A 16,152-nucleotide genomic window follows, 5' to 3' on the forward strand; every position below is an offset into this window, starting at 1 on the left:
AAGAAGTTGGTAAAATGCGGACTTGACTATGCTACCACTCAGTGGATTTGTAACTGGCTGACTGACCGAACCCAAAGGGTGCTCATCAATGGTTCCTCTTCATCCTGGAGAAGAGTGACTAGTGGGGTGCCACAGGGTTCTGTCTTGGGCCCGGTCTTATTCAACATCTTTATCAACGACTTGGATGATGGACTCAAGGGCATCCTGATCAAATTTGCAGATGACTCCAAACTGGGAGGGGTGGCTAACACCCCAGAGGACAGGATCACACTTCAAAACAACCTTGACAGATTAGAGAACTGGGCCAAAACAAACAAGATGAATTTTAACAGGGAGAAATGTAAAGTATTGCACTTGGGCAAAAAAAATGAGAGGCACAAATACAAGATCGGTGACACCTGGCTTGAGAGCAGTACATGTGAAAAGGATCTAGGAGTCTTGGTTGACCACAAACTTGACATGAGCCAACAGTGTGACGCGGCAGCTCAAAAAGCCAATGCAATTCTGGGCTGCATCAATAGGAGTATAGCATCTAGATCAAGGGAAGTAATAGTGCCACTGTATTCTGCTCTGGTCAGACCTCACCTGGAGTACTGTGTCCAGTTCTGGGCACCACAGTTCAAGAAGGACACTGACAAACTGGAACGTGTCCAGAGGAGGGCAACCAAAATGGTCAAAGGCCTGGAAACGATGCCTTATGAGGAACGGCTAAGGGAGCTGGGCAAGTTTAGACTGGAGAAGAGGAGGTTAAGGGGTGATATGGTAGCCATGTTCAAATATATAAAAGGATGTCACATAGAGGAGGGAGAAAGGTTGTTTTCTGCTGCTCCAGAGAAGCGGACACGGAGCAATGGTTCCAAACTACAAGAAAGAAGATTCCACCTAAACATTAGGAAGAACTTCCTGACAGTAAGAGCTGTTCGACAGTGGAATTTGCTGCCAAGGAGTGTGGTGGAGTCTCCTTCTTTGGAGGTCTTTAAGCAGAGGCATGACAACCATATGTCAGGAGTGCTCTGATGGTGTTTCCTGCTTGGCAGGGGGTTGGACTCGCTGGCCCTTGTGGTCTCTTCCAACTCTATGATTCTATGATTCTATGGCAAGGATTCTGACACCCAGCCATTAAGAAATTAGACTGCTTAGACTGCTGAAAGCTTAGGGTAACCAGGAATGGGCTTTTATGCAGAATGTGTTTGTGGATTTTGTGGTTCTAGTAAAACACAAAGCAGATCCCAGAAGCCTGAAGTCTGCCTTCCTTGCTCCAGAAGAAGAGTCAAACCTTACAACCCAGTCTTCAACACTGATTTATTTAGAGCATTTGTTCCCCACTCTTTTGCCAAAAAGGGTGCCAGAACAGCTTACACACAATCAATTAAAACAAGACAGTTCCTGCCTACAGGCGTACAATCTAAAAAAGTGTCACACAAGGGGAAAGGGACAAGGGAGGGGGCACCGATTCTTATGTAGTAGTTATTATAATCATCAGCTGGCATAGAAACAGCTCAGGGAAGGTGGTGCCTGAAGGAACTGGTCTGTTGGCAAAGTCTTTTGGCAATGAGCCCTGCTTCTCATCTCTCCCACTGAGGGAGCCTGGTGGAATGGCTGCTGCCAGGTGACACTTGAGGAAGAGAAAGATTTGTTTGCACCAATGTTTTTGTCTGTAATATTGGCATACCAGCATTAATAACAAGTTATTTCAGTGTGTGTGTGTGGCTGGATCTTGTAGTGATAATTTAACACCAGCCCACTTCTGGTCATGTGGTACAGCGGTTAGAGGAACACCCAGCAGGAAGGCTCCAGACTGTCAGTATCTTGTGGGAGTCAATTGCCTTCTGGGAAATTTAGATGTGTGCAATTGAAGAAGGCATTCAAGCGCTCTGTTGGCAACAGATCATCTTTTTTAAAAGTAACAGGCTTTTTGCGGTTAGGAAAATGGCAGGGAAAATGCATTGAAAAATGTGGAGGGGATGAATGATTAACAGAAAGATAGACGAACGCCATGCAAAGCAGGGTGAATGATTATTGCTGTATGATCTCCCTACAAACAAACAAAAATGAATGATGTATAAAAGAGCAGTTCTAATGTAACCTGTGCCCGCACTTTGTGCAAGCAAATCAGGATGAATGCTCAATAAGTAGGTTGTTAGGAGGAGCCCCTAATTCTAAATTGCTAGTGTTCAGGATGGGACACAAAGCAGTGCGCTGCCCTGTCTGTCCCTTGTGCAAATTGGACTGGAAGCACCACCAACACAACCCTGCTTCCTCTGCGTTGCTTATGCCCATGAACTCGGGAGTTAAGTCAGTCTCTCCAATGAGATGCAGCTAATTTTTATTACTGAATAAAAACATTTTGGAAATGTCAACTGTGTGTTTCTTTCCATTCTTTGGGGAAGGCTAAAATAATGACAATGCCATCTGTTCACAGATCCAAAGTTCCACATTAAGTTGTAAAATAAACCCTGGAACCTTGGTGACAATTGCTTTGTCATGGCAAAAAGAGTAATAATAATAATAATCCTGCATTCAACGGGCCGGACACACTGTAATTAGAGAAAAAACTGGCCATAAAGAAGTGGGCAATACTGACAGTAATGGTCTAAACGGTCTTCCAGTTAATGCACTTTACTATGGAATTCTGTATTCCGTAAAACTAGCAGTTGCCTCCATATTAAGCATGGTGGGGTCACTGATCTGCAACATACGACTCCGTTAGGACAGCATTGAGATTTCTGGATCTCAGCTGTGCTGCATTTTGTTTTCAAATGGGCAATGGACCTCAAAGGGAAGTAATTGAAAAATGCAGGCAAAATATGGCTTTAGATATTTAAAATGCCAAAACGAGTGCTTAATTTGCTGAACTCTGTAGCTTCTTTCATTATACTTTTGTGGCTGTGAGTATACAGTGATCTCATAACAGAGCGGGGGTGGGGCAGATCAGCTGTTGGGTTCAAATTCTGCTCAATCTTCCACTTTCTAGTCCTTATAGTTGCAGCAATATACTTAAGAATATAGGTAACACCAGGCGAAATCTCGAAAGTTGCTGAGTAAGAACTCTAGGAATAGGAAGGGGTGGCTACAATGCCTTGTATATCTGCTTCCTCCATGTGCCATGACCACCAGAAAAAGAAAAAATATGCCAAATAGTTTATTTTTTAAAGCATAATAATTTATGCAAAATATGAACTTGCACAGATAGACATGGAGTTGTTCCTCCTCAGGTGCCCACAAACATGGCTGCCTATGATTGATACCTTTGTATGCTACTTTCCCATCCAAATTCTCTTATCTACTGCACCACACTGCCCAGGAATATACAAATACATGCACATTTGTATGGTAAACTCTCAAAGAGAGACTAATCTGTTGTTCTTGTTGTTGTTACTAAGGAGACCTGGGTGACAAAAAAACCCCAACCAACCACGTTTAAAAGCCTTGGTGGAAAAGGAAAACCTTCAGGTAGGTGCCAAAAAGACAACAGAGACAGCATTGTTTTAAACTGTTTAAAATATTGTGTTTCAATGTTGGGACCTTGAAGTGAAGGGCAGGTAATAAAAACATACAGGAATAAATAATATTTAAGGGGAGGGAATTCCGAAGGATTAGGTGCCACAACACTAAAGACTCGATTCCTATATCATGCGTAACAGACCTTTTGATAAGGTGTAATCTACAGACGGGCCTCACCTGCTCAGCACAGTGATCGATGGGGTATATAAGGGGTGAGATGATCTTTCTGCCATCCTACCCCAAGCTGTAGGGGGCTTGATATATCAGAACCAGCATCTTGAACTCAGCCTGCTAACTAATTCATCTGTGCAACAGTTCCTGCTCTGCTTGGTGATAAGGGTGCATGAAATTCCCTTGCAAAGCGGTGCCTGGGGTTTCGCTCTGGGGAAACTTGCTTTACTCAGTGCCTCTCCTTTGTCAGCCTCTTCTGAAAGATTCCAGCGATGCAGTTGGATCAGCACATGGGGACCTCTGCTGGCCACCCAATCAATATGGACAAAAGTGTAGAGTGCAGTCGTTTTTAAAAAAATAAAGCTCACGGCAGCTTTCCCCTTAAGTCAAAGCAACAAGTAGTTTGGGCTGTCAAACTCTATCAGGAATAGCTTCCATAAGAAAGCTAAAAGGTCATTTAAATCAACTCCGAAATGAAGCAAGGCTTAGAAGAGACTTAATTCTTCATATCTTTATAAGGTCATTTAAAAAAAATTCTAATTAGAGAAACAGAACCAAAAGGAGGTTGAACTGGGGAGAGCCTCAAGGGTTTCATGTATTTCATTCTCGTAATTGGGAAAACTGGCAAAGGCTCATCTGTGACAAAAGAGGTTAAGCTGAGCTCCTTCCTAGCATGTCTAACCTCACATCTCCCATAAAAAAAGTGCACCATGTTGATTCTTAGGTCCCAAATCCAGTAATAAAGCCGTCCTGGATCCCACTCAACATGTGCAGACACAGACACTTACTTCTGAGAAAGAAAGGGAGCTGAAAGGACTACAAACCTGAAGGGGAAAGGAAGGGAGTTTAAATCCAAATATTCTGGGATACCACAACACCAATGATTTACTCTTAAAGCAGGCTTACAAGTTAGCTCAAGGAAGTGATTACCCCATTAAGAATTGTGCCTGTGTCATTTTGTGGCCTAGCAGAAAAATGGATGTTTTGAAAGGCTTTCCCGACACGCTCCCCAAAAGCAGTTCCTGGTGACCATGCAACTGTGTGTTTACGCGCCTGATTTACCGTAATTCATCTGTTAATTTATCAAAAATCAACCAGAATGAGTGTTGGAGCTCTGATTACCTCGCTGCCAAATTCCATTTTTATACAACCAGCCACAGAACTGAATCTGAACACAGATTAGCTCCCAATTTAGCTCGACCAGACCAAATTTAATTCACAGTTAACATTTCCGCAACGTCAAAAGGAACAGAAGCAGAAAAGGGATTCCACAAAAGAACAGAGGGCTCTGCCTCCCTATAGGCAGCAAAGAGGGGTGAGCTAAGGATAGAGAGAGCGCACAATGTCTATATTTCCCTCCTGGCACTAAATGAGCCGAGACCATTAATGTAATTGCTAATGTACTTTTATTTTAATTTTATTTTTTTTGAACAAGAAGAAGAGTGTTACTTTCTAAGCACCTTCATTAGACAGTGAAGGGCTTCTAAGCTCCTCCAGTGTAATTACCATTCAACTCAATTACTGAGATGTATTATGAACGACCAGCAAGATTACAGTATTCCAGTTCTAGGGGAGTCACTCCTAATCTACATGCCGGGCCACACCAGAATGACATAAAAGAACCATGAGGCAACCTTGAGAAATAAAGGAAATAATTTAAACCTCCCTTGGGAGCACAAAGCTCTTCCTCAGGGTAGAGGTTGCCTACATGATTCACTGCTCTGGCCTTGACACAACAGAGCATCAGCTGTGCATGCAGTAGGTGATAGGTTCAATCCTCGACATCTCCAGATATGGCTGGGATAGTGCTCTTCCTGAAATCTTGGAAAGCCGCTGCCATTCAGTGTAGACAATACTGAGCTAGATGGACCAATGGTCTGACTCTGTATAAGACAGATTCCTGTGTTCCTAAAAGGAGTAGTCCAAAGGCCAGCTGGGCCAAACACTTCTACTCTTGCAGGAACATTTTCTGCTTGCAAAGGGGCAAGGGAATTTTTTCATCCATTTTCAAGTGGGTGGAGATAACAATAAAAATAATTTAATTTAAAAAATGGGAGGAAGTAATCACCATTTTGAGAAAATGTGTAGGGGGTTCCAGTTTTGTTTTGAAAACACTCTATAAAGCTCCACTACCCCTTTGAAGAGGTGGCAAAGTCACAAAGAGCAACCCAGTGACAAAGATATCTACGAAATGACTCAATAGGCACTGATGCTTCATCGTTACACTGCATCAGCCCCAAGAGCATTGTTGTATCATGGTTGTGTCATCAGGATTTCATTGGTTCAAAAAACCCCCACAATGATGCTCCTTCCAATCATGGTGATTCCAATAAATAATCATCAAAAATCATGGTGATTTTGATAAATAACCTTCAAGAAATGATAAATCACCAGGAATGATTGCATCATTCCAAGAAAGATTGCAACTGTATCACCACCAATGGCATTTGCTTAATTTGTAGGGGCATTGCTGGTAAGTAAGTACAGTGGTGCCTCGCAAGACGAAATTAATCCATTCCGTGAGGCTCTTCGTATAGCGGTTTTTTCGTCTTGCGAAGCAAGCCCATTGACAGCTTAGCGGATTAGCACTATTAGCAGTTTAGCGGCTTTTAGCGGATCAGCTGATAAGTGGCTTATCAGCGGATCAGCTGATAAGCAGCTTAGCAGCTTAGGAAAAGGGGGAAAAAGGGGGGGAAACCCGCAGGAACTCGCAAGACATTTCGTCTTGCGAAGCAAGCCCATAGGGAAATTCGTTTTGCGAAGTGCCTCCAAAACGGAAAACCCTTTCGTCTAGCGGGTTTTCCGTCTTGCGAGGCGTTCGTCTTGCGGGGCACCACTGTAAGTAAATAAATAAATGGCTGCCTCCACTGTCCCCGCCCCCCAAATATATTTTTCATCATCCACTATGAAATAACGATGTTATTTGGCATATCCTTCTGACCCATCCCTACTCACCAACCTCCCAAAATGAGAGAAAAACTCTGGGCCAAACACAGTACAGAGTGACCAATTTCCACGCTAAAAAAGAGGACCAAAGAGGTCAAGGATTGGCATAAGTTGTGCATATGTTAATTTATATGTACACATTCAAATTCAGAAATATAATTTAAACAGAAACATGATATCTGTCACCAGTGTGCTTGCTCAGTCTTCCTGGGGACTGGCAACTTCAAGGTCCTTCCTGCTGTCCCTTCTGATGGTTCTCTATCTTTAAATCAAACTAGGACCAGGCAGCCCTTCAAATAAGAGGACTGTCATCTGTAAAGAAAGCCACATGGCCACCTTAACACTTCAGCCCAGGAATCATGGGAACCTGCCTTATACTAAGTCAGACCATTAGTCTATCTAGCTTAGTACTGTCTGCACTGACTGGCAGTGGCTCTCTAGGATTTTAGGCAGGATTATCTCCCTGCTGTACCGTAGGACCTTCTGTATGCAAAGCAGATGCACTACCATTGAACCACAGCTCCATCCCTTAAGACTTAGTCTTTGGACTAAAGCAAATAGCCCTGTGGTTGGTTTCTTATGTAGACAGAGAAGTAGCCAGCAGGCAAAAGGTAAAAGATGGGGCTGAGAATGGACTGTTTGTCAGAAACCAGATCAGGAAGATAAGGATGGATTGTGAGGGCAAGAAACAGAAGACCCAGTCACGGATGAGGCGAGGTGAATGTTTGGTTAGGCCTGCCCAAAAACGGCACATCCGATAATCAACTTGAAAAAAGGGGCACTGTGGAAATGTGGTGTCTCAAAATTTATTTATATTTCTCTTAGTCATGCTCCTTTCCAAATCTCTAAGGACACAGCTGCCAAATTATAACTGCTTTGGTTTCACATGTCAAAACAATTTAATTCTTCAATCTGTGCATGAATCAAAAAGAGGAAGGGAAGAATATTCCAATCTGAGACGCAGAAAGCACGGCTGTCAGACCTGTCTTGAAAAGGACAGCTGCATGTGGACCAGTGATGCCACTGCCTCTTCCCTTTCTAAATGTTTTATTAGCAGATGTTTATGAAGAATAAGGAGCTGTCAGACAGAAGAGGCATGCGTGGATTGCAAGCTGCGTGGAGCTCTTCAGAACCTGCCACTGTGCTAACGGTGTATTGTGAAGTGAGCTGTAAGTGAAAGAGTTCTCTTTTTATTATTGGTTTATACAGAAGAATCAAGTCTACTGATCAGATTTGCAGATGACACAAACCTGTGGAGGGTTGCTAAAATAAAAAATAAGACTCTGTAGGATACGGTTGAATATGAAATGATCTTGATAAATGACAGAAGTGCAGAGAAAGGGAAACTGAATGAAGACAGATGTAAAATATCAGAGAGTGTGAGATTGTAGACTCAACAGCTCATTCTTTTCTTCTCTTTGGGTCAACAAGAGAACAGGCACTTTTCAGCCTGAACATGCAATGCTCCTACTTGGTTACAGCTGACATGACCCTGGTCTAAAGAACAACCCGGAGACTTAAAGGTGAAAGCTGACCCAAAGCAATGGCATGTTCCAAGATTCAGATGAAGCCCTGGCTGGCAAAGAGGAGTGAATGGCAGATCTAGAAGTCAGTGAGTGGATAGCCTTCAGCCAGTGGCTAGGGACCCTGTACTATGTAAGTCACAGCCTGGTCCAAGGTGGATCATGACAGCAGCATTACCACCATGCAAATATTTGGTTTAAAAAAAATAGGAAAGGGATCCCTAAATGTGTGTTTACGTTAAAGGTTGGTCCTGAGTTTGAAAAGATGGGAGACTACTAGCCTAAACCATTTGATGAGTTGTTCTGCTAACTGCCCAAGATGTCTCATTCCGCTCCAGAAACCTGCTCTTCAGAGCTGGAAGGGATATTGTAAGGTTACCGCTGGGGACAGGCCCACTGAAATTAATGAACCCAAGTTAGTCTTGCTCATTAATTTCAGTGGGTCTTCTCTTGGTAGGACTAACATTGGATGCAACCCAAGATATAGAGAGCCCCAAGGCAGAATATTTGAGCAGCCAATTGAGATCTCACAATTTTAGCTTTGTACTTTATTGAAGGCACTGGTTACCATTTGGGAGCTGTCCGTAGTCCTGAAGGCCTAGTGGTAAACCAGGGGACAACTTCTGATAGTAGTGTGCATGTGTGTCACATAACTAAATGCTCCTCCAGAAAACAAACAAACCTGGAAAATGACCATGCTGTGAAGAAGTTTAGGCTTAGAACCCTGTTCCCTGTCATACTGGTTTTATTATGAGCATGGAATTCGTTGTACAGAGCAGCATTCAGTTATGAGAGCCAGAAGACAACCAGGGTTGGAAGGGTTCCAGCCAGAAGACAACCAGGGTTGGAAGGAAGCACAAGATCCCTTTGAGAAGAAGGCTGCTCTCTGGCTATTCTGTGCTACTGACCGTATGGAATAAGATGGGGGTCTGTTCTGCCATGGGCTGCTTTCCAGTGGTGGAATGCTGAGGTTTTAAGTTTTCCAGCTGCTCCTTGAGCCTCTGTTTCCTGTGCTTCTCTTCTGCCTGCTTTTCTTTTTGGCTTTCTTCTGTCCTACAAAATGCAAGGAGAGGGACATCATGTTGCATTATTATTCCAGTTACATGGTGACCTTGCCACCTCCCACAACCACTTGGTTGGCTTCAAGAGAAGATGAAACAAATTCATAGAAAACAAAGCTATCAATGGCTACTAGCCATGATGACTATGTTTTACCTCCACTGTTAGAGGCCGTATGCCACTTAATGTCAGTTGCTGGGACTCACAAGTGAAGAGAGAGCTGCTGAACTCAGGTCCTGTGCTTTTGAGATTCCCATGGGCATCTGGCTGACCACTGTGAAAAACCAGGATGTTGGACTACATGGACCTTTGGTCTAATCCAGCTGGCTCATCCTATGTTCTTCCAGTGTCATACCTGGCCCTGACCTGGTGCCATACACTGTGTCTTCAAGGGACAAGCCAGATACTTCGCCACTCGAGGGCCTCGAGGAACAGGCAGCATCTCTTAGAACCAGGGCTGAAAAGCTCCTTGAAGGGCCCTCCTAGTCTCTGGATCATGTTTTGGATTTTGACCATGATTTATTGAACACAGAAACAATCCTAATTTCACTTTCATTCAACCCATCTCCTTTTCCGTATTTCCCAAGCTAGGCTTTCCTTAGCTGCCCCCAATACCTGTGTCCCATATGCCACTGACTAGGGTACACTTCTTATTACACATTAGACGAAACGACCATCATCTACTGTTCTGAGCTGGTGTTATTTGATTGTTAACGCATCAGGCCCAAAGTATAGAGAGATGGTCCTTTATCTGCTGAGTGCTATTTGTATGAAAATTGCTTATAATTGGAAGAATTCCCAGAATCCCCATACTGGACAACTGGCTAAATAAAGCATGGAACGCAGCTTGCATGGTCAAACAAACCAACATCATCAGAACTGAGAGAAGGCAGGCAGGATTATGACCGTTTTGCTGAATAATTGATCAGCTTTATTCTCTACTGGGGGAATAAGATACAGGGAAATATGAACCCACACTCGTTGTTGTTGTTGTTTATTAAATTTATATACTACCCATCCTAAGATCACAGGGCGGTTGTTGAGAGTGCTTTGGAGCCAGATTGAATTTATAATTGTAAATAACCTTTAAAGGATTAAAACAATATTTAATTTTGTATTCTTTTTCATTGACTAAAAGTGAGGCTATTTTGTTGAAGATTTTTAGTGTATGATAAAACAGTAGTTAACTTTGGGGTTTTTTGTCAGTTGTGTCAACATGGTTTTTGTGTTTATACAATTTTTATTCGTATTATAAAAGGAGCAGGTCCAGGGTGAAAAGGCCCAGGTTCAAACCTCCACTCAGTCATGAAGCTTTCTGGGTGACCTTAGGCATTCACTCTCTTTCAGGCTAGTCTACCTCACAGGGTCGTTGTGGAGATTAAGGAGTCATGTAGGCCAACCTAATTTCCTTGAAGGGAAGGCAAGATATACTGTAAATACAGTTAATATCTAAAGAATATTCCAGGCTACCTTGGGTATCCTGTGTCTTTGTCTGTAGAGTCTTGAGGTGTCTCTCTGTTTGACCCTTTCTTGGTTTCTTCCTTGAGTTCTCTTGAGCTCCTCACCACACTGTTAAGATCCAGAGCAGAGAAGCTTCTTGCACTAGATTCTGAATTCCCTGGCCCCCTGGAGGTTGGTCTCCTCAGTTTTAGGCTCTGTCTTCTCCTGACTCCCAGCTGGTCATTTTCTTCTGAGCTCTTGAGATTCTGGCACTTTTCCTTGTCCTGGGCAACAGATGAAGACTGAGATGTCTTGCGAAAGTAACGGAGCTGCTGCAGCAGAAAGCTTTTCGCAGTGCAACCCTTGCTGTGAATTAAAGCAAAAGAGCTGCTCAGTCAAACCTTACCTAAAAGATCCTAACTCCGTGGGAGTTGGTTTGAACCGTTTTCTGCCTCACTGCCTGGTCAGGGCATTAAGATCAGCAAATTGAACCCAGTTACCCAGCCTGGTCATTATTAGCTTGTGGAAACACAGAGGAGGGCTCTACCACTGGCAGCAGGAGCATTATAGAATGCCCTCTCTGCTGACATACTCTTCGTATTGGCAACCCACCAGCTTTTGAAGATGTACTTGTTCAGGCAACTTTCTGAACCTGAACTTCTTGACCCAATTGTTCTTTGAATTGCTTTAATTGTCATGATTTTAAACAGGCTTTTGTAAAAAACAAACAAAAAAAACCACAAATTAATTCTGGATGTTTTTAATGTTCTCATGGAATTGCTTTATTTTGTATTTAAATTATGTCTGGGTTTTAAAATTGATTTCTTGCTCACCAAAACAAGATGTTTTGAGCATGTAACACCAATCCTGACTGCACTGGCTGGCAATTAGTTTCCAGCCCCAATTTAAAGTGCTGGTGTTGACCTATGAAGCCTTCCATGGCTCAGGACCTCAATACCTTAAGGACCGCCTCTCCCCAAACTGATCTGCGCCCTGCACTTGTCCTCTGAGGTCCTTCTTTATGTCCCCCCCCCCCAAGAGTTCGGAGGGTGGCAACACAAGAATAAGCCTTTTTTGTGGTAGCTCCCTTTCTGGGGAATGCTCTTCCCAGAAAGGCACCATTATTGCATGCCTTTAGGTGCCAGGCAAAAACATTTCTCTTTACCTTTGGCCATTAAAGAATCTATGGCCAGTTAAAAGTGAGGGGACTGTTATTATGTTTATTTTATCTTTACGCTGCCTATCATTATGCTTTGTATTATGTTTTGATCATTATGCACTGTAGAATCATAGAATTGTAGAGTTGGAGGGGACCATCACCTAGTTCAACCCCCTGCAATGCAAGAATAAAATGTATTCCTAATGCTGTACGCCTCCCTGGGTTCTTTTGATAAAGGGTGGTATATACATTGAAATAATAATAATAATAATAATAATAATAATAATAATGACAACAACAACAACAACAACAACAATACTTGTAAACCACTTAGAAGCCATTTGGGTATGTAAGTAGCGTATGGTATTATTATTATTATTATTATTATTATTATTATTATTATTATTAATTATTATTATTACTACTACTACTACTACACAAATGAGTGCAAGATGTCAAGCAGGGTAATGAAGACCTGGGAGCTGAAACAAAATGTTGCAGCCTATCCTCACCGTCTAACAGGATTGCTGCTGTTCAAGTTTCCAGCTGACAACCATGCCCTCCCCTAGGATATTATAAGCTGTAAGGGGATGAAAGAAGATATTCTGCTCCCATCCACCCCCAGCCTTCTTTTCCAAGAGATGCCCACATTCTGTAGCTACTGAGCATGCTCAATCATCGTAGGGCAGTTTTGTATGTTTTGGCTCTATTTCACTCAGCCGTGATCACACAAGTTCATTATGAAAGGAAGCAATCCCACTGTAATACAGCTGAAGGGTTGTGCATCTGCTATGATCTCGTGAGAGAGAGAGAGAACGCACAGAATTCAGATTCATGAGCTTCTCAGGGCCAGCAACACTTTTAGCAGCATACCTTAAGACACTTTGCCCAGTTGCTGTTGACCTGTGGCAGTTCCTCATTTGTGGAATGCCTTCCCTAATTAAGCTCATCTGTCTCCCTCATTAGTGACTTCAAAGAGAAATTAAAAACACTCCTATTTACCCAAGGCTCTGATGGCTGAAAGACACAGTTCACTCAAGGCACTCCTCCAAAACACACTGTTCCTGGCAACTCTGAGATCACTGCTTGAGAGAATGTTTTCCACCATTTTTAGAATGCTTTTAAAAATATTTTTCATTATTGATGTGTTTGCCACCCTGGGCTCCTTCAGGAGGAAGGGCAGGATAGGAAACCAGTTTCATACAGGAACACTCACAAAATAGCCCAGATCAGCTGCAGTGCAGTTGGCAAACCTGAGTTTGGTGCCAGATAATCTGTGAAAAGGCCCTTAGCCTTCAGTTTTTAAAAGCCAATTTAGCAGCGCTTATAAAGCTCTGTATCAGTTGGGCTTCCTTGTGACTGCAGGAGAGGCCTGGCTCTGGAAAAGTGTCTAATTCTTGTCACGTTAGCAGCTCATGGAAATGTGGGATGTCTTTATTCTGTACCGTGATGGCTGGGGAAACTCTTTCATCCCCTCTTCCACTTTCTCTTGGTCTGTCACTTCCATTTCCTCCTCCTCCTCTTCATCTGTGGAGCTGCCACTCGAGCTACAAAGTGAACGAGAAATCCCATTAATGCTTCATTACTGATTGCTCCCGTTCTCTATCACAATACCCAAAGACTGGATCAGAGCGTTCATGCCACCAGATATTGTTTGTAACAAGTTCAATGCAAACTGGGAGTTGAAGAGGCATTTCTGCAGCAGATATCGAGGAGGCATTGGGAGGGGGGGTTGCTCTGTGGGAAGACAGGGGAAGGCAAGCACTACTATGCTATAAGATCCACTATCCTGTAATATTACATATGTCTGTTCTACTGATGAAGCCTAGGATGGTGAAAAAAGGCAAATATTCCGGAAATCCTTGTCTTAGACTCTGTGAAAGGATTCTGTGGAACAGTAACCACCCTTCATGTGGATTATTGGACTCTATAAACAGACAGGTGGTATAGATACTTATACATGTATGGACCTTATGCATGAACTGACCAGAGAATGAACTGATCCACTGGGTCTTCTGTTTTTTTTGTTGAACTTTGAGACTTCTGTGGAAATCTACAATTTGATACAATGAATAGTATACCTTATTTATTCAAAAGTACAGCTGGTTACGTCTTGTGTGTTTACTGAGTATGTTTCACGTAACCACAGGTTTGTTGTTGTTGTTTTGCTCTTTAGCATAGGCCACTGGTCACTGGTGGAGAAGCTTTCTTTAGTCTGAGGGCCACATTCCCTTGTGGGCAAACTCCTGGGGGGGTCACATGTAAATGATGGATTAAGCCAGAGGCAAAAGTGAGGAGAACAACAATCTTGTAACCCTTGCCTTTATGCGGAAGGTTGCATTCCAGCCACACAAATGCCATGGGTTTCTTTTACCCCTACACACACACACACACCTCTTGATCATCCATCTAGATATGCAAGAAGCAGTATTGCAGCTCAAGGACACATTCCAGGAAGGCAGAAGCACTTGAGGAAAGGTAGAGTACATCCAGTTTCAGAAGTGGCCTGGGGGCAAGGGGTTGTGGCCTGGAATGTGTCCTGAGGGCTGGACAGAGAAGTCTGGAGGGCCACTTTTGGACTTGATGTACTTGAACCTCACTTCTGAAAACAGAACACATAATGAAGTGAACAGCATTGCTTCCGCATACCTCTAAAAGGGTTCTTCCACACAATCTGATGTAGTCGGAACTACAAAGGAATATTGTGTGCCCTTTCATGCTCAGAACTCAGTTTTTTAATAGTTAGAAGAGCTGCCTTGTAATTTTATTTTATTTTTACCCACAGAATATTACAGGCAATTGCATGAATGACTACTTTATATTTATGGCTTATGATAACAGGCAATGTAATTAAGCCCCTTTGCCCATGGTCTACAGTAACCTCCTCCTAACTCTTGATTAATATTGCCCTTGGGCCTTTTTCATCTCCCTTTACTATTCTGGTGCTGGGAATCCTTCAATCTCAAGGAGAAAACAAATCAGCAGCTCCCCTGAGATCCTCTGTCAGAATGGTTCAGTACTGCGTTCCCAGAATTCACAGAGAGGCATCATCCAGCACTAGTGCATTTAAAAAACAATCCTGCTATTTCAGAGACAATAAAAACTGGTTTCCCAGTTTGCGTTTTCTTAAAATCAGCCTTGGTCATGAGATGGAGTGTGACAGGTGAATCTGAATTGAATTCATATTGCCATATTAAATACAAAGATCAACAGAACTGCAGGATGTGGACATAAGACAGGGATGGGGAAGCTGTGGCCTTCCAGATGTTGATGAGTACGAACTCCCATCAAACCCACTAAGCAGGGCCAATTACCAGGGAATGCTGAGAGCTGGAGTCCAACAACATAGAGGGTCATAGATTCCCCAGCCCTGGCACAAGATGATTCAACAAAACTGGCTGTCTAAAGGGGGGGAAATATCCACCATTTCTCAGTTAAGCTTGAGTTATGGTGGATACAACTATGAGCAAAACATAGCCTTTGTATGACATGGGCATCTCACAGAAAGGGAGAATATATTTACAGCAAGATGTCATATACCAAGTCACAGATGACTAGTCCATCTCGTTCAGTACTGTCTACAGTGACTGGCAGCAGCTTCCTAGAGTTTCAGGCAAGAGTCTTTCCCAACACTACCTGAAGATCAGATGTTGTGGAACTACAGCTCCCATCATCCCTGGCCATTGGCCATGCTTGCTGGGGCTGACAGAAATTGCAATTAGTTCAGCAACATTGAAGAAGAAGAAGAGTTTGGATTTGATATCCCGCTTTATCACTACCCGAAAGAGTCTCAAAGCGGCTAACATTCTCCTTTCCCTTCCTCCCCCACAACAAACACTCTGTGAGGTGAGTGGGGCTGAGAGACTTCAGAGAAGTGTGACTGGCCCAAGGTCACCCAGCAGATGCATGTGGAGGAGCGGAGACGCGAACCCGGTTCCCCAGATTACGAGACTACCGCTCTTAACCATTACACCATACTGGTCCCCCACACCTGCTGTAGACACTGGGTGTTGAACCTGAGACCTTCTGCATGCAAAGCAGATGTGCTACAAGTGCTCAGGACTTACTTCAGAACCTGGACTTGTATGGCTGCTTGTAAGGATTCACTTGGCAGGTACAAGACTCAGGGCCTTTTTATATGGAAGTCCTCAGACTACGGAAATCCCCAATTAAATGTGCATGGTCTCAGCACAACCAACCTTTGGCCTTACCTGCACCATACATTTAACACACTATAATACTACTATAAAGAGTTATGACTCCCCCCCCACGCAAGAATTGTGGGAACTGTAGTTTTTTCAGGGTGCTGAGAGTTGTTAAGACATCCCCATTCCCCTCAAAGAGCTGAGA

General features: G+C 43.2%; 1 protein-coding gene across 5 annotated transcripts in view; it reads right to left on the bottom strand.

Moving 5' to 3' along the window:
* The window catches only part of DNAAF8 (dynein axonemal assembly factor 8), a 92,243-nt gene that overhangs the window by 62,341 nt on the left and 13,750 nt on the right, over window positions 1-16,152 (bottom strand). For all 5 annotated transcript variants that reach the window (XM_079952476.1, XM_079952475.1, XM_079952474.1 and 2 more), the window contains exons 8-10: window positions 13,248-13,349; window positions 10,674-11,009; window positions 9,053-9,197 (exon numbers count right to left, since the gene is read on the bottom strand). In XM_079952476.1, coding sequence (XP_079808602.1) covers window positions 9,053-9,197; window positions 10,674-11,009; window positions 13,248-13,349 — 583 coding nt within the window. The remainder of the gene's footprint in view (window positions 1-9,052; window positions 9,198-10,673; window positions 11,010-13,247; window positions 13,350-16,152) is intronic.

Source organism: Podarcis cretensis, assembly GCF_951804945.1.
Source record: "Podarcis cretensis genome assembly, chromosome: 14".
Classification (NCBI taxonomy): domain Eukaryota; kingdom Metazoa; phylum Chordata; class Lepidosauria; order Squamata; family Lacertidae; genus Podarcis; species Podarcis cretensis.